The following is an 18,028-nucleotide window of genomic DNA, read 5'->3' as shown; positions in this document are numbered from 1 at the left end:
ACGGAAAAACGAGCCCTTAGGTATACACTTCTTTCCCCTATTATATATATATATATATATATATATATATATATATATATATATATATATATATATATATATATATATATATATTATCTCTCTATACTTTCAATGCATTTGGAAGCCTCTTAATTCAAACTCTTCATGGTTTGATCAATTCAGAGTTTTTGCGGTTCCATACAGAAAAATATGTGCTGACACATAAGTGCCTTAGGCTTTTGTGGAAAAAGGCTTTGCTTGTAAACAAACGTTTAGATGAAGTACACGCACGGTAAACCGTGATGATTATCAACTGGTATTGAGAGCTTTGTGCTGAAGGCACATATATGGCAAATAAGCAGTTGACAATTCACGATATTTCTAAAAGGTGTGATCAGCAGTAAATGGCCAATAAACTTGTGGACCTTACACTTCTGCGTTTTGTTTACTGGGTGCAGTTAGGGTTTAAAAACGCTGAAATTTTTAATGGGATAAAATCACTGCCTAATTGTAATGTATGGTGTCACCTAACCTATATTTGTATATCTGAGAACATCTGATAATTCGAACTTCTTGATAATTCACACAAATATCAAAAAACCCTCGAGTTTGAATTAACGAGATATCCTTCTAGTGAACATTATGTTTGATTCGCTTGATTATTGTTTCATTACTATAATATTGTCATGAGCGGTGTTAGCTATGTACTTGCTTGTAACAATGCATAACTATTATTGATAATACCTTGTGAACCACAACTTTTATTTAAAAAATAGAAATTTATGGTATTAGAGGAGTAGTACATTGTTTATACTCATTCTATTTGTATTTGAAACACCGCTTGAAGGGTCCTCCGGCTCCTCAGAGCCAATGCGCCAATGAAAGTGCTGAACGTTTACAACCACATATTTTCTTTGAATAAATATGCACGATTATTTTAACGTAACAACCGGAATTGTCTCCTTAGCCATTCGCCGTTAGCTATTTACAATTGCTCCAAATTTTGAGAAGCAAGCACACAACCCCAGTTCGTAAGACGATGCAACAATCAACCCGAAAACGGTCGATCGTGTAATAAGCACGTATGCGGCACTACAAAAACAATAAGAGAATAAGCTATTTTCAATATGGCATCTTGTTGGCGATTGTTGCTTCGGAATACGACAAAACTTTCGGTGTGCTATGAAATGACCTGCTTGTTATTCGACATCACAAATCGGTGAAATTCCGTTGTGTTTAAGTTACGTGTGTTTAAGTTACAATTAACCGCGCATTTATGCTGAACAGTTTGGGGGGAGGGGGAGAGATTCGCCAGACAGTGTGGACGTATTTCAAGAAGGCTACTCGCTGACGGAGAGAAAGTGAGAAGGAGGAATAAGTGCCACTGCGTGTGCGTCATGCGCTATAAAATTAATTCGAGATGAATCAAGACCAGCGAACATGGCTGACAATTAAATATCCTTAGTCAAGAAAACCATGGAGCCTTGACCATGTTCTTCGTCCGGCAAATAAAGTTGCCAGACAAGCTTGAAACTTCTCGTTTTGCTCAAGTCAACTGCATTATTCGTCACCTTGTTGGAAGCCGCCGCGATCACTACAAGCTAGTATGTGATAAGCACTTCTAAGCAGGTTGATCGAAAACTAAAGCGGAAAACTCGTTTACCGAATCTACTTGGGCTAAACTAAAGCACGAAACACTCCTGCGCCCTCATCGGCTCACAGCAGCTTCCATAGACTCAGAGCAGCGCTGATTCCATTCTTTTTCGATACAATACATTGAATTTCCTGAAAAATTAAGAGGCTTGATCGGTGCACAAGAAGTTGGCTGGTTCTCGCCAGTATTTGCGCCGTCGATTATATGAATTTCAGGCCAGGCAGGGCACTATGAAAACACCACAGAGTGATCTAACGTCTTAGACCCCCTGCTCAGCGGTAGCCTACTCGCTAATTCTGACCAGCCCAGGGCGCCAAAACGTCGCACAAGCCGCCTGCACTCCGTATAGTCGAGATACACGCAGAACAATCTGCGGAGTAGAAGAGGAGGACAAATTGCATTATATGCTTACACAATTGCTGTGTAGAAAGAAAAATTTGCTGCAGTTGTTAGTTTCCGAACGTGCAGCTGATGGTACTGTCAAAAGTGGGAGGGGGGGGGGGGGGTCAGCCCTTTTAACATTTCTCAGTGAGGGTGCTAGCCCCCCCCCCCCCCCCCCACTGACGCGCCGATGCACTTGGCCGTAGACAGTCTCTTTCGCAGTCTGGCCTTAGTCTTCAGAAGGGAAAGTGAAAATCGACAGAGCCTTTGCACGGCCGCCTCGATGGGCGCCGCGCCCGATCCAGACGGCCGTGGCCTTTGGCGCCTCGTTCCCAATTAGCTCGTGTGAGGGCACCCCTATAGGTTCAAGCTAGACAGCGCAAAAATCAAAGACCGAGAAATATGAGTTTCAGGTCAGGCAGGGCACTATGAAATCACCACAGAGTGATCTAACGTCTTAGAGCCCCTGCTCAGCGGTAGCCTACTCTATAATTCTGACCAGCCCAGGGTACGAAGACGTCGCATAAGCCGCCTTAGAAGGACTAGAAGCACTAGAAGGACGAGCGCAGACACAGGACGAGCGCTTTCCAGCTCCTCCTGTGTCTTCCTTTTTTTCTTCGTTTTTCGTGCTATTTACTTTGAGGAATGTAGCGTTACCAACTTGCCTAATTTTCAATACTACTCACCCCTATAGGGTTCGGCTCAAATGCATAGCCAAGACATAGACGCGGCATACTAGAACAAACCACTGGACCCGCCGGTCAGAGTTGTCAGCTCCACTTATGGGTGGATATGTGAAGTTTAACGTCCCAAAACTACCATACGACTATATGAGAGACGTCGCAGTGGAAGGCTTGGGCAATTTTGACCCCCTGGGGTTCTTTAACGTGCACACAAATCGGAGCACACGCGCCTACAGCATTCTCGCCGCCATTGAAAATGCAGCCGCCGCAGCCGGGATTCCATCCCACGACCTACGGGACGCCAGCTCCACTTATAATAAGCGGATTTGGGATTATTTATTTGCCCACTTGCTCGAAGAATTTTCAAGTCGCTTGTCGAGTTTTTTTTTTTAGGGGTGGGGGTGCTTATTAGCGCTTTCCGAACAAGTATAGTTTTCTATATTATAGTGATGAGTAGGTTTATAAATAGCATGTTTGTCAATGACTTGGGTAGTTGATTGTTCTAGTCAAACCTACATAGGGGGAATTAAGGAGTAACGTTAATGATGCCCTGCTATGTGGGCTTATTTATTTCTGTGTTTCATGATGCCTGAACATCGCACTTGTAGATAGTGTCTTGTGCAAAATGAGCACCTTGGTAGACACGACAGAAAATCAATCAAGCAGGTTGCGGGATATTAATCAATACTCGCGAAGTTGAAAAGTCAAAAAGAAAATCCGTCACTGCACACCTATTATACCATCACGAGATCTGAGCGCAAATGTTATACCTTCCAGGAATCATTACAACAAAGAAAAACTCGCAGATAAATTTGCCAGACGTACTGGCATGTCCGTGCAAGCAGAACAGCGAGCTAGCGCCGGCGTGACGCGCCAGATGTACATGTACGTGGCAATGGAGTAGAGTTCGGGCATCGCAGCTCTCCGCCCGGATGTCTATCTGCGGGTAGATCCAGCCATCTTAAGTTCCATCCCTTGTGGCGTCACAGTCGCACAATGATAGCGGCGTCTACAAAAGCACATTCCCGGCCATTGTCTTCTCGCGTTCCGCCAGATCGAGGTCCGCCGCGCCTGGCCCGACGTGGTACCGTCGTGTCTGAACTAGCGTTACAGACGTCCCACGTATATGGTCGGTTGCTAAGGGCCCAGCCGGCTGCGCATTCCATAGAGATGCACGTACACCGTACTCTGGCCGGACGTGGTTCTGTCGTGTCCGCGCTAGCGTTACAGACGTCCCACGTATAAGGTCGGTTGCTAAGGGCCCAGCCGTAGAAGCTAAACGCATCGACTTAAATGAGCTCCTTTCCGCAACTTGTGCAGATGAGCCAGCGAAATTATTGGGTACCGACTGGGCTTGATTGATATCGAAAGGTGCACATGCATAAAACTTAAACCATGCGAGGGTTGACTTCTGCGAACACGCTATGCCGCATAGTCCATCTGCACAACGTTAGCGATGTTACCTAATTTTTCTTGGCGTTTCTTGGGCACTTGACACGAACTATAATAATAATAATAATGTAGCGTTGATATACGGCACAGGCAGGAGCACCAGTGAAAGAAGAGAAGGAAGAGTGCTGTGGCTGTTCGCGCTCGCTCCGCTTGACAGCTGGTCGGCTTTACCTCGGCGTTTCCCCCAATAAAACTCACTGCTAAAGGCGTACTAACAAGTGGTGGAAGTGCTGCATCGATTTCCCATCCTGGAACTCCGCAACCGAACCCTACCTTCGCCATCAACGATGTCCACCGACGTTTCACAGCAGACCATTCCTACATCCCCACCTGCCCGCTATCCTGGTGTCCCGAGAGAGCGAGACCCAGTCTTCTTCAGCGGCACCGATGAGCAGGACGTCGAGGACTGGCTCTCTTCGTGCGAGAAAGTAAGCGTCAATAATAGGTGGGACGAAAACGACATACTTGGCCGCTTCCACATTTACCTGAGAGGAGTAGCGGAGCTCTGGTTCAACAACCGTGAAGCTGAGCTTACCGACTGGGCCACTTTCAAGATCACCTTCGCTGGCGTGTTTGGTCCACCAACAGTGCGCAAGCTCCACGCAGAACAGCGCTTGCGAGATCGCGCCCAACAGTCTGGAGACAGTTTCACGTCCTACATCGAGGACTTTGTGGACCTCTGCCGTCGCTACAATCCCGACATGTCCGAAACAGCCAAGGTCAAACATATTATGAAGGGCATCGAAGATGATGCCTTCCACATGCTGGTGGCGAAAGACCCGCGAACAATTGCGGAAGTTATACAGCACTGCCAAAGCTACGATGACCTGCGAACAGAGCGCATTTCAACAGGGCACCCTACTTTCGACATGACGACCACGTCACCATTGACCGTTGGTGCAATTTCACCAAAACATACGGTATTGATGCCGCAAATCCAACAGTTCATCCGAGAGGAAGTGGCTCTCCAGTTGTCTCTTGCGCCCTTCCTTCCCAGCAATACTCACGGGCTGACCTCGTCGTTGCGCCAAACCATTGAAAGAGCAAGTGTGCGAGGCACTCCCACCCACGTACAAGCCACCGCCTGTGTCCGCTCCCCTGGCTTACGCTGACGTCGCGCGAAGGCCAGCACATGCGCCGTCAAACGTCGTCGACTCTGCCCACCAAACGAACGCCTTCTACGCAACACGCGTACCGACAGGTTCGCAAGTTCCCCTTTTCCGCTGTCCTTCAACGCTTCCCAACAATCCTTGGCGCACATCGGATAACAGAACCATCTGCTACTACTGTCGTCTGCCTGGCCATGTTGAGCGGCTCTGTCGCTGGCGCGTCCCTCATCCAGGTACCATCGATGAAACTACGGCTATGCCCACAAAGAGCCACCACAGACGCTGCCTCTCGATGCTACTTCGGATACCCCTCCACCGAGCCGCCGCGCCTTCAACCAGCACCGATCGCCCTCCCCACGCCGACGTTCACCTTCACCGATGCTTCGGCGTGCACCACCTGCCCAAACGGAAAACTGACCATCGCAGTTCCGGAGGCAAGAACTGCGCCGTCGTCGACCTCTACAAGGCCTCGTCCTCTACCCACTAACGAAATAACTGTTTTTATTGAAGGTGTGACCGTTCAAGCATTAATCGATACTGGTGCTGCCGTGTCTGTATTGAGTGAAGCAATGTGTCGCAAGTTAAAGAAAGTTACGATTCCGCTTTCTGGATTCTCCCTGCGTACGGCAACCGCGCATCAAGTAAACCCTCCTATGACGTGCACGGCTCGGCTACTCATCCAGGACGTTCTGTACGTGGTCGAAACCATCGTTTTTCCATACTGCTCGCATGACGTGATATTAGGCTGGGACTTCCTTTCCACACATCATGCCGTTGTTGATTGTGCCCGGGCCAAACTGGAATTATCATCATTCGCAGACGATGATTCTAACAAGCCTTTCATTTCTCATGTTGTCGTCGCCGCAGACACGGATATCCCACCCATGTCTTGGGTTATTGTGCCGAACTCCTGCGATCATGCTGCTTTTTCGAACGTTATGTTCACGCCATCTGAAGACTTCACTTCTCGAAGAAACATTCTTCTACCTTTTGCTCTTCTGATGGTCGAAAACACTTCTGCAACCATTTACGCCACGAATCTCCTTTCAGTGCCAGCCAGATTATTCAGTGGCGAATGCATCGGCCATTTTGAGGACATTGATTGTGTTTGCGCCTGCCAACTGCTCGATCGCGCAACAAGCCTTCAGATCGCCAGCGTTACTCCCGCTTCCACGTCCACCACATCTTCCCTGGACGCCTTCATTTCGTCGATTGATTCGGACCTTCCTGTTGTCCAACGAACCCAGCTCTTGACAATTATCGACCGCTTCCGGACGTCTTTCGACTTCAAGCAAACCAATTTGGGCCGAACATCTGCAATTGTTTATCGTATAGACACCGGCGCCCACGCACCATTGCGTCAGCGTCCATACCGGGTCTCTCACTCTGCACGCCAAGTTATTGACGATCAAATGTCTGATGAGCTCAATCATGGCGTCATACAGCCTTCCAACAGTTCGTGGGCTCCCCGGTGGTACTGGTCAAAAAGAAGGACGGAAGCATCCGATTCTGTGTTGATTACAGGTGCCTTAACAAGATCACGCGCAAAGATGTTTATCCGCTCCCCGGAATTGACGATGCTCTCGACTGTTTGCAAGGAGCAGAGTTCTTTTCCTCGCTCGATCTTCAGTCAGGATACTGGCAAGTACCCATGGATGAATCTGACCGCGCCAAGACTGCGTTTGTAACTCCGGACGGTTTGTACGAGTTTAACGTGATGCCATTTGGTCTTTGCAACGCCCCTGCCACCTTCGAGCGTGTGATGGACAACATACTTCGAGGCCTCAAATGGCATACGTGTCTTTGCTATCTGGACGACGTCGTCGTTTTTTTTTTTTCAAAAGACTTTGATACCCATCTTCTGCGCCTCGCAAGTGTCCTGGAATGCCTCACACATACTGGGCTCCAACTAAATTTGGAAAAGTGCCATTTTGCCGCCCGGAAGCTCACCATTTTAGGGCATGTTGTCAGCAAGGATGGTGTTCTACCTGACACTGCGTAACTCCGTGCCGTCGCCCAGTTTCCTAAGCCATCGACACTAAAGGAACTCCGGAGCTTTATCGGCTTATGTTCATACTTTCGTCAATTCGTCCGAAACTTCGCATCCGTAATAGCCCCTTTAACACGGCTACTTTCTGACAGTGAAGGAATTTCGCCGTGGTCTTCCGCTTGCGATGACACATTTGAGGAAAATACGTCATTTGCTGACATCTCCACCGATTCTCCGTCACTTTGACCCGATGCCCCTACCGAAATCCACGCCGACGCTAGTGGAGTCGGCCTTGGCGCTATTCTTGCTCAACGCAAGTCTGGCTTCGACGAGTACATGGTTCCTTATGCCAGTCGCACTCTTACTAGGGCTGAAGATAATCATTCGGTCACAGAAAAGATGTCAGGCCATCGTTTGGGCAATCACAAAATTTTGACCCTACGTCTATGGCCGTCCATTTGACGTCGTGACTGATCACCACGCCTTTTGCTGGTTATCGTGACTAAAAGACCCGTCTAGCCGTCTGGCTCGTTGGGCACTGCGTCTCCAAGACTATGGTATCCGGGTCACCTACAGGTCGGGCCGCCGACAATCAGATGCCGATGCTCTTTCCCGCTCTCCATTTCCCCATGAACATGGAAGTGCGTCTGTTTCCAGTCTCGATGCTGCGGCACCTTCGTTCACTGACATGCACTCCGAGCAGCGCCAAGACGCTTGGATAGTCTCTATGATAGAGGTACTGTCTCAGCCACCCCAAGGTACCACCAATCATTCACTACGACATACAGCTCGACATTTCGCCATCCACGATGGACTCCTGTATCGTCGCAACTACCTTTCCGACGGCCCCAAGTGGTTGCTTGCGATTCCTCGCCACCTGCGTGCTGCTATTTCCAACGCCTTTCACGCGAATCCTCAATGCGGCCACGCCGGTGTGATAAAAACGTATGCACGCTTCCGGCTGCGGTGCTAATGGCGCGGAATGTCGTGATTTGTCCGACAGTACGTACGTTCATGTTCCAAATGTCAACGCCGAAAAAGCCCACCGAACATAGCCAATGGACAACTGCAGCCGTTGCCTTGCCATCCCGACCTTTTGACCGCATCGGAATTGACTTGTACGGTCCCCTTCCCTACACTCCTGACGGGAACCACTGGGTGGTTGTCGCTATCGATCACTTGACACGCTATGCTGAAACTGCTGCGCTGCCAGGGGCCACATCACGTGAAGTTGGCTTGTTTATCCTTCACAATCTTGTTCTTCGCCATGGCGCACCTCGTGAGCTACTCAGCGACCGCGGACGTACGTTTCTTTTCGAAGCCGTACAAGCCCTTCTTCGTGAATGCAACGTTGTGCATCGGACAGCCAGCACGTACCATCCGCAAACAAATGGAATGACCCAACGGTTTAACCACACACTGAACGACATGCTGTCTATGTACGTGTCCGCTGACCACACCAACTGGGACCGCATACTCCCCTTTGTTACTTACGCTTACAATAGCGCCACTCAGTCTACGACAGGTTTCTCTCTGTTCTTTCTCCTCTACTGGCGTGAACCTTCCTCATTCATGGACACGATTCTCTTGTACCGTCTGGACGCTTCAGAATCCACAACTCTATCCGAAGTCGCCACCTATGCAGAAGATTGCAGGCAACTCGCACGTTCCTTAACCGCACAAGATCAAGCGTGCTAGAAAGACCGTCACGATGAAAACCTGCCCGCCCAGTCATATTTGCCTGGCACGTTGGTATGGCTTCGCGTTCCCTCATCTGCTCCTGGCCTTTCCTCCAAGCTACTGCCGAAGTACGAAGACCCCTACCAAGTCCTACGTCAGTTCTCACCGGTTAACTATATTTTTGAGCCGGTTCAACCATCGACAGACCGATGCCGTCGCGGTCGCAAGACTTCATGTCGATCGATTGAAACCGCACTACGACCCACCCATCCTACCCGGTCCATAGGTCGCCAGGATGGCTCCTCTCCTGGGGGGAGTGATTTGTAAAATTGATATATGGCACAGGCAGGAGCACCAGTGAAAGAAGAGATGGAAGAGTGTTGTGGCCGTTCGCGCTCGCTCCGCTTGACAGCTGGTCGGCTTTACCTCGGCGTTTTCTCTAATGAAAGTGTCTTCTGCTCACTGCTAAAGGCGTACTAACAATAACCATAATAATATCTAGGATTTCACATCCCAACACCATAATATTATTAGGAACGCTATACTGATGGGTCCTGAAATTTCGACCACTTATGCTGTTCTTTACCTTGCACATCGCACAGTACACGGGCCTCTGAATATGTGCCCGCAGGCTCCGAAAAAAAAAACAGCTGCTGCGCAGTATTAACGGAAAGTTTAAGCTGCATACTTTGTTCGAAGCTGAAGCTCTCGGGCTCAATTGGCTCCTTTCCGCAACTTCCGCGGATGAGCCAGCGAAAAAATTCGGTCCCGACTGGGCTTGATCGCTATCGAAGTGTGCCGCGACACATGCATAACTAAGTCATGCGTTTGCAAGGGTTGATTTCTGCGAATGTGCTGTGCCGCATAGTCGATCTGTTAAGCGATGTTTCCTAGTTGTTTTTTCAGCACTTAACGAAAGAGTATAATGGGTGATGCGAAGGATGTATAAGCAGACACCGCTGCACGACTCGCGCGGCTACAACGAAATTCTGCCCTTACCCATTTTCACAGAGCCTCTGGAGTCTTCCCCGTTACTGAAAAAATTTGTTCTCAGAGCTGGTCGCTTCGACAATGGACAACACTAATGCCTGTTGCGCTGAACTTGAGAGCCACATTTCCCAGTCACCAGGTGTCGCAACATAGAACGCGCTTTCAGACATTCCTGCTAAAGTGTTAAACCTTCACGATTACCTAAAGATAAAAGCTATCGTTGCGTTTTCAAGCAATTCAATACTTGCGCGTATTTCAGCTGCATGAGTGACGTTCGCTCGCGCTTTGTCTGCTACAAGGAGCCTGTTGCTACAGTAGCGCGACCTGGACCGGAAGCAAGTTTTGTGCCGCTTTTAGTGAACAAGTCATGTGGTGCTTGAGGCACGTTTTTTTCTTTTAAGCTTAATCTTCATTTTACTGTGGCAAGATTAGCTGTGGTATGCATCAGAGAACATCTAGGTGTGCGGTAAACTACACGAAATATTTGTCCCATTGGCTAGCTGTAGGCCTGTGCGAGGAATAGCAGCATCGTCTTTGAAAGTGTGCAGTGTTTATCGTGGCCTGTAGTGTGCGTTGAAAGGCATCGACAATACTGGTTCACTCTTATGGATGATGAAACCGAGAATGTTGTCCGTGTGGTGTGTGAAAAACGATGAATGTTTACAAAAACCCCAACACTCTTTGTGGGGTGGAGGGAATAACCCGTTGTCAAAGGAACTTCACGATTCTACATTTTAATCAAGGTAAAAATGCATTTGACGCGATCTCAGCGGTTGCACTCAGTACAAAAAAGAAAAATGCATGATCGCCCTTGAACTATAAGCATGTTTAACATTCGCTACGGCGAATAAGCAAACCCAAAGATACAACTCGTATTATCGGAGACCTGCTATGTCTTTATACAAACAGCGGAGATCCTTGTTTCACATGTACTTCGTATGTACCTTTACGGTTCTATCTTAATGAAGAAGGGATGCTCACTAAAAGTTTTTGTATCAGGTCTAAAGGAGCAATGTAAATATGCAAATACGTAGTAGGCATCCGATGCTAAAGTTTTCAGGTTTAAAATCGAAAATTTTTAGTAGGCTATGAGAAACGCTGTAGGAGATGTCACTTTAATTTTCACAGGGATTTGTTAACCTCAGCCTAACCCACTGCAAAAAGTGTTTCATTGCTTTGTTCTTTTCAATTTATCTCCACTCATACATTTGCACAGGGAGCAAAAATCTTATCTGTGACCTTGCACATGGTAGCTCAAGATGATGCTGCCACCAATGCTATACCTCATTTAAAACTGCAGTGCACACGTCGCGACGAAAATTGTGTACATTTACGCCCCTGCCATGTCTACTTCTGAAAGCACTCATCACCGTCAACATGCAGAACGTTTGCTTTCGAAAAGGAAAAAATTTTTTTCAATGGCTTCCATCTATGATGAGTAAATCGCCCCATGTTAACCAACCAGAATCATGGATAATAGGTAAAGACCCTTCTTTTGGAGGATTCGCAGCAATTTCTGTCGAAGGATTGCAGACAGAAAGATACCGCAGGCGGAACTTTCTTGCCAACCAGCAACTACACCGAGGGAGGGAATAGTAGGCAGGGTGCTCGCAGTGACCTCACACTGTTCGCAAACAGGAGGAGGTCTAGTCTTAGTCAGTAGCTGCGACTTTGGCGGCCCCAAAGGTCAAGCGGTTAAGTTGCTCCATATCCTGACGCGCTTGAGGCGAGATTGCCGATGATGGACGCACCCTAAACCCGAAACTGCCCCAATTTAGATCGATATAATCGGCATGGCAAAGTAAACCCAATTTGGCGCAGGAGTAGATTCACTAGCGCTTCCAGTTTCTTAGGTAAGTGAATGAATGAATGAATTGAATGAAAGTGTAAGGTCTATATTCAGTATCTAAAAAAAAATGGATATTTTATCTCTGCTGAAGCTCCATTAACTATCTTAAACATTCCATTTATCTTTACAACACACAAATAGGTGCTTTTGAACTCTTCCTTGAAGATGGCAGCAGAGGAATTGCCAGTCAACTGATAATGCAGCAGCACTGTTTCGAAGACAGCATGACAATGTAAATAAATATAAGGGTGCAAAAATGAACCACATCCAATGCAGTAAAAATACTTTATTCTTTAGAAAATGCCCAAAGAGGCACTTGAACATGCTCGAACAGCTAAAATGTTCATAAATAAAAACCATTTTCACATTATTTACAAGTTTATGGAATAGACTAGACCACATTGCCTTCACATTATATAAGGTGTGGTCCCAAAAGGCACTTGATTATGACAGAGTGGTAACATACATAAAAACACGTATATGGCACCGGCAATCAGCTGGCTATTAGCAACCACAATCGTGAGGCAGCTTGAGGCGATTTGTCATGGAAAAAAAGGCTACATTGGCTATGGGAGAGACAATAGAGAAGACCGCATTATGCAGCCTACATGGCCTTCACCCGCTGCTCCAGCTGGTCAAGCTCCTGGGCAATTTCTGCGGGCAGCTCCTTGCCAAGTTGTTCATCAAAGTACTTGCGAACTTCGCTGCATTCCTGAAGCCAGAAGTCCTTGTTCACGTCAAACAGCTCTTTCATGTTCACTGGATCTTGTAGACCATCAAGGTTCAAAGCTCCATCGGACGGAAGGTAACCAATGGGAGATTCCTAAGGTTCAAAAAATTGATTTTATACAGACAGCAACAAAATCTTGCCTCACAACATAGATTTGGCCTTCCTATAGCCAGGCAAATTTTTATCAGCTAATAGTTTCTAGTAGGGAAACAGCTCACCTTAGCAGTTCCATTTTCACCATCCACACGGCGGCAGATCCAGTCAATGACACGGCTGTTTTCCCCAAATCCGGGCCACAAAAACTTTCCATCAGAGCCCTTGCGGAACCAGTTGACATGAAAGATCTTTGGAAGCTTCCTTCCCGCCTTCGTGCCAAGACTCAGCCAGTGCCTTTGGTAGTTGGTGAAGTTGTATCCAAAAAATGGTCGCATGGCAAATGGGTCATGCATAATCACCTTGCCTGCAAAATAATGACGACAACCTTCGTAGTAGCTCAAAAAACTAAGCTTGTCTTTGCAAAGAAAATTTTGCACAAGTCGGCATTTGCGGAAATTCTCAAATCCCAATCGCAGAAGCAAGGACTGAACTGCAAAACCTGTCCTGCAAGACGCTAAGCAATAGTAAGGATAAAGAAATTATGAAGAGTGGACAGAAAAGGCAGGTTGGTATGTGGGGTTTAACGTCCCAAAACCACCATATGATTATGAGAGACGACGTAGTGGAGGGCTCCGGAAATTTCGACCACCTGGGGTTCTTTAACGTGCACCCAAATCTGAGCCCACGGGCCTACAACATTTCCACCGCCATCGGAAATGCAGCCGCCGCAGCCGGGATTCGAACCCACGACCTGCGAGTCAGCAGCCGAGTACCTTAGCCACTAGACCACCCCGGCGGGGCAGGCAGAAAATGCAATCGATGCATAGCAAAATGCCTTCATAACAGGAATAACGATCACAGAATGAAAGCTATGCAGAGAATGACAAAGCACTGATTAATACCAGTAATTGCAGCCCAAAATACAAAAGCACTACACCTGGATATTCATTGTTGCTTCATCCCTGATTATGTGACAGTTGAAATAGATTGTACTTTTTGTAAATTGTATTTTTCAGTGCAATAAGCGAGCACAGTTTTTTATTTGTCGAAACTTCTATAATTTGTTCCATCGCCTTAGTCCCATTTTCACACAGTTGTCGGCACTGCCCCTATACTAGCTTTGAAATAGGCAGTGCTTGTAGATAGGGCTTTACCTTATCACCTTATCTAGTTATATTGCACACATTTTGTGAACTCTACATAAACTAGCAAGCGTGAAAGTTGCAAATCAGATTAACACGCATCTCAAAACTTTACATATATAACATATGCCAAAAACTCACTAATCATATTAGTTATTCTGTACATAGTTTGGTTAAGAAGAATATACTAGATGGAATGCCATCCGATAGGAACATTTTCTGCTGCACCTTCATCTGTGTTCATTTGTGCAACTAATAAATAACTGGCATAATTGAAAAAGTCAAGTTGCGGGTCACCTCGACTAAAGTGTAACAAAGTGCTTAAAAATGGCCAGAAAAAGCACTGTGTCACCATATACGATTGACCTATTAGAGAACATATTAATTCGCAGAAGTGCAATGTGTGCGATGTTAAGTTTCATGTCTTTCTGTTGACTCAAGTAAGCCAAACATGTACAGATATTCTTTAACATTAAAGCCATGCACAGTCAAGGTAAACAGCTGCTTAACTTACCTTTGTGCTCCGCAGCAGCAGTAGCTTCAGACCTCATAGCTGACCCAATAAAAACACCATGCTGCCAGTTGAAAGCTTCATATACCAATGGCACTCCTGTAAGTTAAGCATGAAATGAAACAAAGTTCTAAGGGCACACCAGTAGAAAGAATGAGAGACTGTAGTAGCCAAAGTTACTCGCGACCGTAGTCAAATTTTTAGTTTTTTCAAGAGCACATTGCTACTGTGATGTCTTGTGCAGCATATTATGAAGTATAAGCACCCACCCTAAGAAGCAATATTCGCAAGATGTGGCACCCATGGGTGCTTAGTTTCAAACTTGCAACTTAACTACACGATGGCAGCAAAACAAATTGAGCTGCACATGCACATGAAAGAAAGGCAACAACAGTAACAATAGAGTATTGGGAAGTGGAGGATAAAATATATTCGCATGCTTAGACTCACTGTTCAGCAACTCGAAGTTCTGCTGCCCTTTTATCTTCCCGAGGATAACTGTACTCAAAGCTTTCCGAAAACTCTCAGTGTGTGTGTGTGTGTACATGCATTACACGTGCATTTCGTGGAAGCAAGAGTTGTGTTCAAGCCAAATAAGTCTTGAAGTAAAGAAATTACCATGACAATATATTTTGTTGTATACTGTTAAAATATTTTGGAAGAATAATCTTTCCAGTCATTGGGTAAACATCAGGCACTTCACATACACTATAGCAGGAAGGATTCTCACAGCAAAACCAACCACAAGCTGCTTGAAAGGCAAACTGGACCAGAAGGTACAACAACGGTTGCCAAGCTACACGACTCACCCTGAGGCCTGCGTCCACCGAAGAGAATGGCAGAAATAGGCACGCCCTTAGGGTCCTCCCATGCAGGGTCAATGATGGGGCACTGACCAGCAGGAGTGCAGAACCTGGAGTTAGGGTGTGCAGCAGGCGTTCCAGAAGCTCGGGTCCAGTTTTCTTCACCTCGCCACGACTTGATCCGAATGCCAGGACTTGGTTCGGGCATTCCTTCCCACCAAAAGCCACCATCACTTGTTTCAGCAACATTAGTGAATATGGTGTTCTCCTCTATCGTCTTCATTGCATTGGGGTTAGTAGCCATGGATGTGCCTGCACATGATCACATGAACAGGTGAACCTCGATTTAAAGTGTCGATGAGGAGGACAACATAGCTTTTCAATAACTCAGCAAGATGTATTCCCACTGCATGCATATGCAACCCCAGGGACAAACGAAAACCAAGAACGTTGCTTAAGTAACATACACTTCATACACATCTTTGAGTCTTCAAATATTGACAACTACTATCAAATCACTGCGTAAACGAGTAACAACAAAACTTTTACAAGCAGAAACACGAGAGATCTGACAAACTACCCCCCCCCCCCCCCCCCCCAGAGAAGCACCGTATCAAGAGGAGGAGGATTATCATCAATTGTGCTAAAGGTCATATGGACCTGCTTCTAAATGTTCCAGCAGCCAGTAGGAGGGGCGAAAAACTGGAATCCACAACGAAACTAACAAGCAACTCTGCAACAATGAAAAATGCATCGTCTGCATTACGATAAACTCGCGCATGTCATAGAGAAACATAGCCTATCCCACTTGCTGCAGTTAAAATTGTAATTAAAAAAAGAAGTAATGTAATACCTTTAGTTTACTTCCTTCTTTAAGTTAAGATCACAAAGATGCAATTCGATTCGATTGGGTCAAATCATATTTCCACCCGTTCCCTTACGAGTGCAACTTAATGACATACTTGCCGAGCAAGCAAGCTGGAGAAAGTCGCAGCTTAAGCTTGCACACGAAATAGCAGTTATTGCGCAATGCCTGTATCAGCAACCTCTGAAGCACAGCACTTAGCTGTTTGGGCTAGGGAAAATTACACCCAGCAGTACTAGTGAAAAAACATTTCTATGGGACATTTGTCAATTTGTGTCGACATCTGAACTACCCGATTGACATGCAGGCATTTAGATTTGCCAGCCAACAGCTGGTTGAACTCGAGCCGGCACCAGTTCCCTTCACTGGTTAGCTATTCATGCTGACACATACCGGCAGATCTTCATACTGCTTAGAAAGTTGGTGAAACCTAGTGCGATTTGAAGCAAAAATGTTGTATAGCCGTAAAAATACACATTTTGCACTACAACATAAAGATTAAGTGTTGCAAGCCAAGAGTCCCACAGAGAAGCATGTTCACATCGCGGCCATGAAATTCTTGCAACTATGGAAAATTTCGTGAGCAATGGACTGCGTTTGAAAATAGCACGTATGCTTTCCATTAAGTGATTGCAGACACTGGCAAGTGGAATAATCTACAGACAAAAAAAAACCTTACTCTCTTCGTGCTATGCTGATCACACATGCAAATACTTACTAAATTATTCGTAGAGCTTCCGGTACGATTTTTCATACATTAGTCCTGGCCCACAAGCGGTTCATTCACAAATTATCTTCTCACTACATTATGTTAAATCTGTAAACCAGTAAACTTCTGGTTCTAAACTAAGGCTCGAGGCTCAAGTACTAGAACAGATGAAAGATAGGGGAAAGGCACTCGGACAGCACCATGTTAAGAGAATACGACAGGCATGAGATTTTCTTTACAACTTCGGCACAAATATAGCAGATTCGCTATAGTCGCAATACTATAACAATGCAAAAAATATCACTGGCGCTATATTCCATACATAAAAAGTCATCCTCCCCTTTTAGCGAATAAGGAGTCAAGAATCTGATCACACCCACTTTACACCAATTCCATAGCTTTAAAATACAGGAAATCGTGCACAAACCAGGAGCCACTCCAAAGAATCCATATTCAGGGTTGATGGCTCTCAGAACACCTTGTTCATCAAATTTCATCCAAGCAATGTCATCTCCAACACATTCCGCTTTGTAGCCAGGGAGAGTTGGGGTCATCATAGCCAGGTTGGTTTTCCCGCATGCACTGGGGAATGCAGCAACAACGTACTTTTTCTCTCCTTTAGGATTTGTAATGCCTAAAATCTAGGGGGAGGGGGAAAAAGCATGTTGTCAACCAGTTATACTTCATATAAAAACTGACTGTTCAAAGCAGTGCAAAAGCGAGTAAGGTAACCTATAATGCAGCATTTCCTGCATGTAGATTCAAACATCAGTCCAGCACAAGCAATGCTACAGGTATAGGAACACTTACAAGGATGCACACAGTTGACTAATTGGTGTGCTGGCACTTGCCACATGCAACCGCATGAAGAATCAACAGATGCATTATACAAACTACTCGTGTGCTGAGGAAAATTGGAGCATGGTAAAAATCTTACCAAATAGTGCCTTATTTAATAAAATAGAGTTCCTCAAATAAATGTGACTGAACATACAGGCACAGTGTAGTCTTCACGAAAAAAATTTAGAAGTGACGTTCGACTGCTGAGAAAACATTGGTCAAGACAGGCTTTTTTACATGACAATATGCTTGCCAGCAGGTACAAATAGCAGTTTCTGTAGTAATACACTGTTAATAGCTAACTTGCTTCTATTTTTCAACATAATAAAAGGAAAATTATGTTTACTAGTAAAGGATACATCTGTCTTGATAGTATGAATCAATGCTAGGCTCTTTGCATCATAAAAACTGGGCATTCGGCAACACCTCTCACAAGTATTATTGCAAAGCAATTTTTGTTTTCTTCCACAGAAAGGAAAGACCAATGATACTGCCCTCAACACTTGGAAGGGGACAGGGCAAAAATAAAAATGTTCACCGGCAG

General features: G+C 45.9%; 1 protein-coding gene across 2 annotated transcripts in view; it reads right to left on the bottom strand.

Moving 5' to 3' along the window:
• Window positions 1–12,059: 12,059 nt before the first annotated feature.
• Window positions 12,060–18,028, bottom strand: part of LOC119177078 (phosphoenolpyruvate carboxykinase, cytosolic [GTP]) — a 69,999-nt gene continuing 64,030 nt past the window's right edge. For both annotated transcript variants that reach the window (XM_037428461.2, XM_037428460.2), the window contains exons 6-10: window positions 17,072–17,285; window positions 15,077–15,382; window positions 14,271–14,366; window positions 12,737–12,978; window positions 12,060–12,611 (exon numbers count right to left, since the gene is read on the bottom strand). In XM_037428461.2, the coding sequence (XP_037284358.1) occupies window positions 12,393–12,611; window positions 12,737–12,978; window positions 14,271–14,366; window positions 15,077–15,382; window positions 17,072–17,285 (1,077 nt within the window). In that variant the 3' untranslated portion in view covers window positions 12,060–12,392. The remainder of the gene's footprint in view (window positions 12,612–12,736; window positions 12,979–14,270; window positions 14,367–15,076; window positions 15,383–17,071; window positions 17,286–18,028) is intronic.

Source organism: Rhipicephalus microplus, chromosome X (genome assembly GCF_043290135.1).
Source record: "Rhipicephalus microplus isolate Deutch F79 chromosome X, USDA_Rmic, whole genome shotgun sequence".
NCBI lineage: Eukaryota > Metazoa > Arthropoda > Arachnida > Ixodida > Ixodidae > Rhipicephalus > Rhipicephalus microplus.
This window is presented reverse-complemented; position numbering and strand designations above follow the sequence as displayed.